We start from the raw sequence: 2,923 nt of genomic DNA, 5'->3' as shown, positions 1-2,923 counted from the left end.
CTCCCCCCACCCCCTCCTCATATCGGTCCAAATTAATGTTCCCAAAGGAATTCTACTTAATTAATGTTTTGCTGTTTTGCTATCGTCTTTCCTCCCAGTCATGTTGTGCAATCATTTTATTTTAGGCTATATTTTTAGCCTATAACTTGTGATTAAACCTTTTAACCACTGCTAATTTACTATGACATTAAGCATGCCCTGTGCAATAAATTAAATGATACCATCATGATGCCCGTTGGTTGATTCAGAATGCGGTTCGCCTGGCTGGCACCTCTCCCAGGTCACAGATGTGAGTTTTTATTTTTAAATTCCCACCCGTGGACCAATGGCCAACCCCCCAGGCCCGAGCATCCCGAAACGGAAGTTTTCGTTTGATGTCGGAAGTCCGACCGAAGAAGAAAGCAAGCACAACAAAACACAGGCGGACAAATCATGGCGCAGCAAATCGATATGGCAGAGGAAGAGCGGGATTTTCAATTTGATTTCAGTGTCGAAGACGGAAATATTCTTTGTGAGGAGTTATTGCCTTCGACTCTTCCCACAAAGATGTCCAGAAGACGTCAAACAATTCATGGGAATGAAATAAGAAAGGTAAATTGCGTACGGTACACTCCTGTAGCCCAATCGTCGCTCGCACTCGTACCACACCTTTGCCCTTTTCGCCTTCATTCATTCACCCTCGCAGTAACCCGACTAACCGTGCCGTAGCCGAAGGTGTTGTAGGCCTTGATCTAGTGGTGGTAGGAGGGTGAATCATAGCGGGGGGTAGTGGGGTGCATAGGTTCAGGCTCAAGTAGAACTGTCATCCTAATTAAATAAAAACTTTTGGTTGCTTGTAGTAGGCGCATTGATGGCTGATCTTCTAGATCTAACTACTGAGCCTACTCAAAGCCCAAAACTTGAATGATTAGCCATTACTGAGAAAAGAGGTTGGTCGGGTCTGAGTCACAGTTACTAATTAATCCTATGGCCTACTCCCTAGGCATTACTTCCAAAAGGCTAATTAACGACAGTTATTATATATATATATAATGAAAGTGGCTATTCTCACCCGACCGGAAGTTCTCGCAAGATCAACTCCTCCCCTCTTCTCTCTCTCTCTGTCTCTTTCTGAATACTGTCTATCGGTGTGGACGATCAAATTGACCAAAACAAATTTAAAAAATGATGTTAAAACACAAAAGTAAATTAAATTGGTTGTCTACAAAGATGCTACGGCTATTTAACTTTTCGAATCGAGCCGAACTACGCGGGTCGCCATTTTGTTTTGCCCGGAAATTCTCGCGCTACTCCTCTCTCTTTCTCTTTCTCTCTCCACTGCACACAGACAAAATTGTACGCTTTTAGTAGGCTACAGTTGTAATGAATGGAACGTTTGTTCACGGCACAGAATTCTACAATTTTTCTGTTATCACAGTGTAGAATTCTGTGGTTTAGGGTGAACGCGCACCGGGTGAGAATAGCCACAAGACTCGCCTGCACTATTCTCACTTCGGATGAGAATAGAGGTGGCCATATATAATTTATATATTATAAAGGGCTTCCTAAAATAAAGTGTGTGTGTGTATTAAATTGATGAGATTTTCACACAGACATATTTGACGAAATGCAACGTCATAAAATCTATCCACACTGCATTTTAATTAAGGAAAGGCTTTACCTTCGGCAAAATTTCGTTGACTAGATTTTCCAGGTCTACAAGTAAACTTAAATAAAAGGCCGGCTCTATTTCTCAGAACGTTCGGGAAAATAAACTTTCAGAACTCTATTTCTCCGAACGGTTTCCGTTCTGGAAATTTGTTGAAAATTTATAAGCCAATTGAGTGGCCCGTGTGTGTGTGTGTGTGAGAGTTTGTGTGTGTAAGGTGTGAGAGGGGGGGGGGGGGACGTGGAAGGATTTTTTTTTACCCTGAAGGATTTTAGTTTTTGCTGGGTGACAAAATGCAAAATAGGTTACTGCCAAGGTCAAGCAGTCTTGTTTTCTCACAGTACCTTTGGAAGGTATTTTCAAATGAAGTATAGCCCCAACCACAACTGAAGTATAGTATCTGAATATTCAGACATTTAAAAATCTCTCTCTAGATCTAGCTCTAGAAATTGAATTTGATGCAAAAGCTTCTTCCCAGTCCTCGGAGAATGAGAAAGGATGATGCCTAAATCTCTCAAATAACCCAAAAAATCTCGACATCGGAAACCGTTCGGGGAAATAGAGTTCAACTTTATTTTCCCGAACGTTCAGAGAAATAGTCACTTCGTAATAAAAATGTAAGCAAGCTGCAGCAAAGTCACATGACTGACATGACTCAAAGAAAAACTGATTGGCGCTCAGAGACTATGTTGCGGTTTGCCAAAAAAAAGTCTATCACTTTTGTTGCATTTTGTTAAAAAAGCGTCACTTTCTTCAGGTTCTAAAAGTAAAGAGGAAAAATACGTTTTGTGAAAATAGAAGTTGACTCTTTATCTCTAGATTCTAGAATCTTTTTCAAGATACGATGGTGCTAGTTTCGGCCAAACTTCAAAATGGCGTTTGTTGCGTTTTTGTCATCAAACTGTTTGATAAAAGGCAAAGAATAGTATATGATACTCAATATAGAGTCTGTGAGATTTCATCTTACAGCTCTATGAATTTTAAAGCCTCACATCATGTTTACTCTAAAACCAAGTAAGTTGCTATTTTCAAGTTGTTCAGTATGGGTGAAGAACAGAATATATCTTCATTTTTCTTGTAAAAAAAACAGAAAATAAATATGTCGCGTTTGGTCATGAGACTGGTTCATGATATGAACAATTCTTAAGAAACTTAACTCTCAAGGCTCAAGGATTAAAATTGAGTCTTAAATTTAATGGATATCATGGCCCATCCATTCTGCCCAGCATGATCTGATGTAGATGCATAGAGGGCCCCCACACATGACCCGATCCA

The 2,923-nt window shown here is 40.1% G+C and overlaps 1 protein-coding gene across 1 annotated transcript in view; it reads left to right on the top strand.

Moving 5' to 3' along the window:
- Positions 1 to 357: 357 nt before the first annotated feature.
- Positions 358 to 2,923, top strand: part of LOC101851094 (rhotekin) — a gene marked incomplete in the record, with an annotated part of 127,724 nt that continues 125,158 nt past the window's right edge. The window contains 1 exon segment of the mRNA XM_013084629.2: positions 358 to 591. Within this exon segment, the coding sequence (XP_012940083.1) occupies positions 433 to 591 (159 nt within the window).

This window comes from Aplysia californica, unplaced genomic scaffold (assembly GCF_000002075.1).
Source record: "Aplysia californica isolate F4 #8 unplaced genomic scaffold, AplCal3.0 scaffold00013, whole genome shotgun sequence".
Classification (NCBI taxonomy): Eukaryota; Metazoa; Mollusca; class Gastropoda; order Aplysiida; family Aplysiidae; genus Aplysia; species Aplysia californica.
Note: the sequence above shows the minus strand (reverse complement) of the source record. Positions and strands in the feature narration are given on the sequence as shown.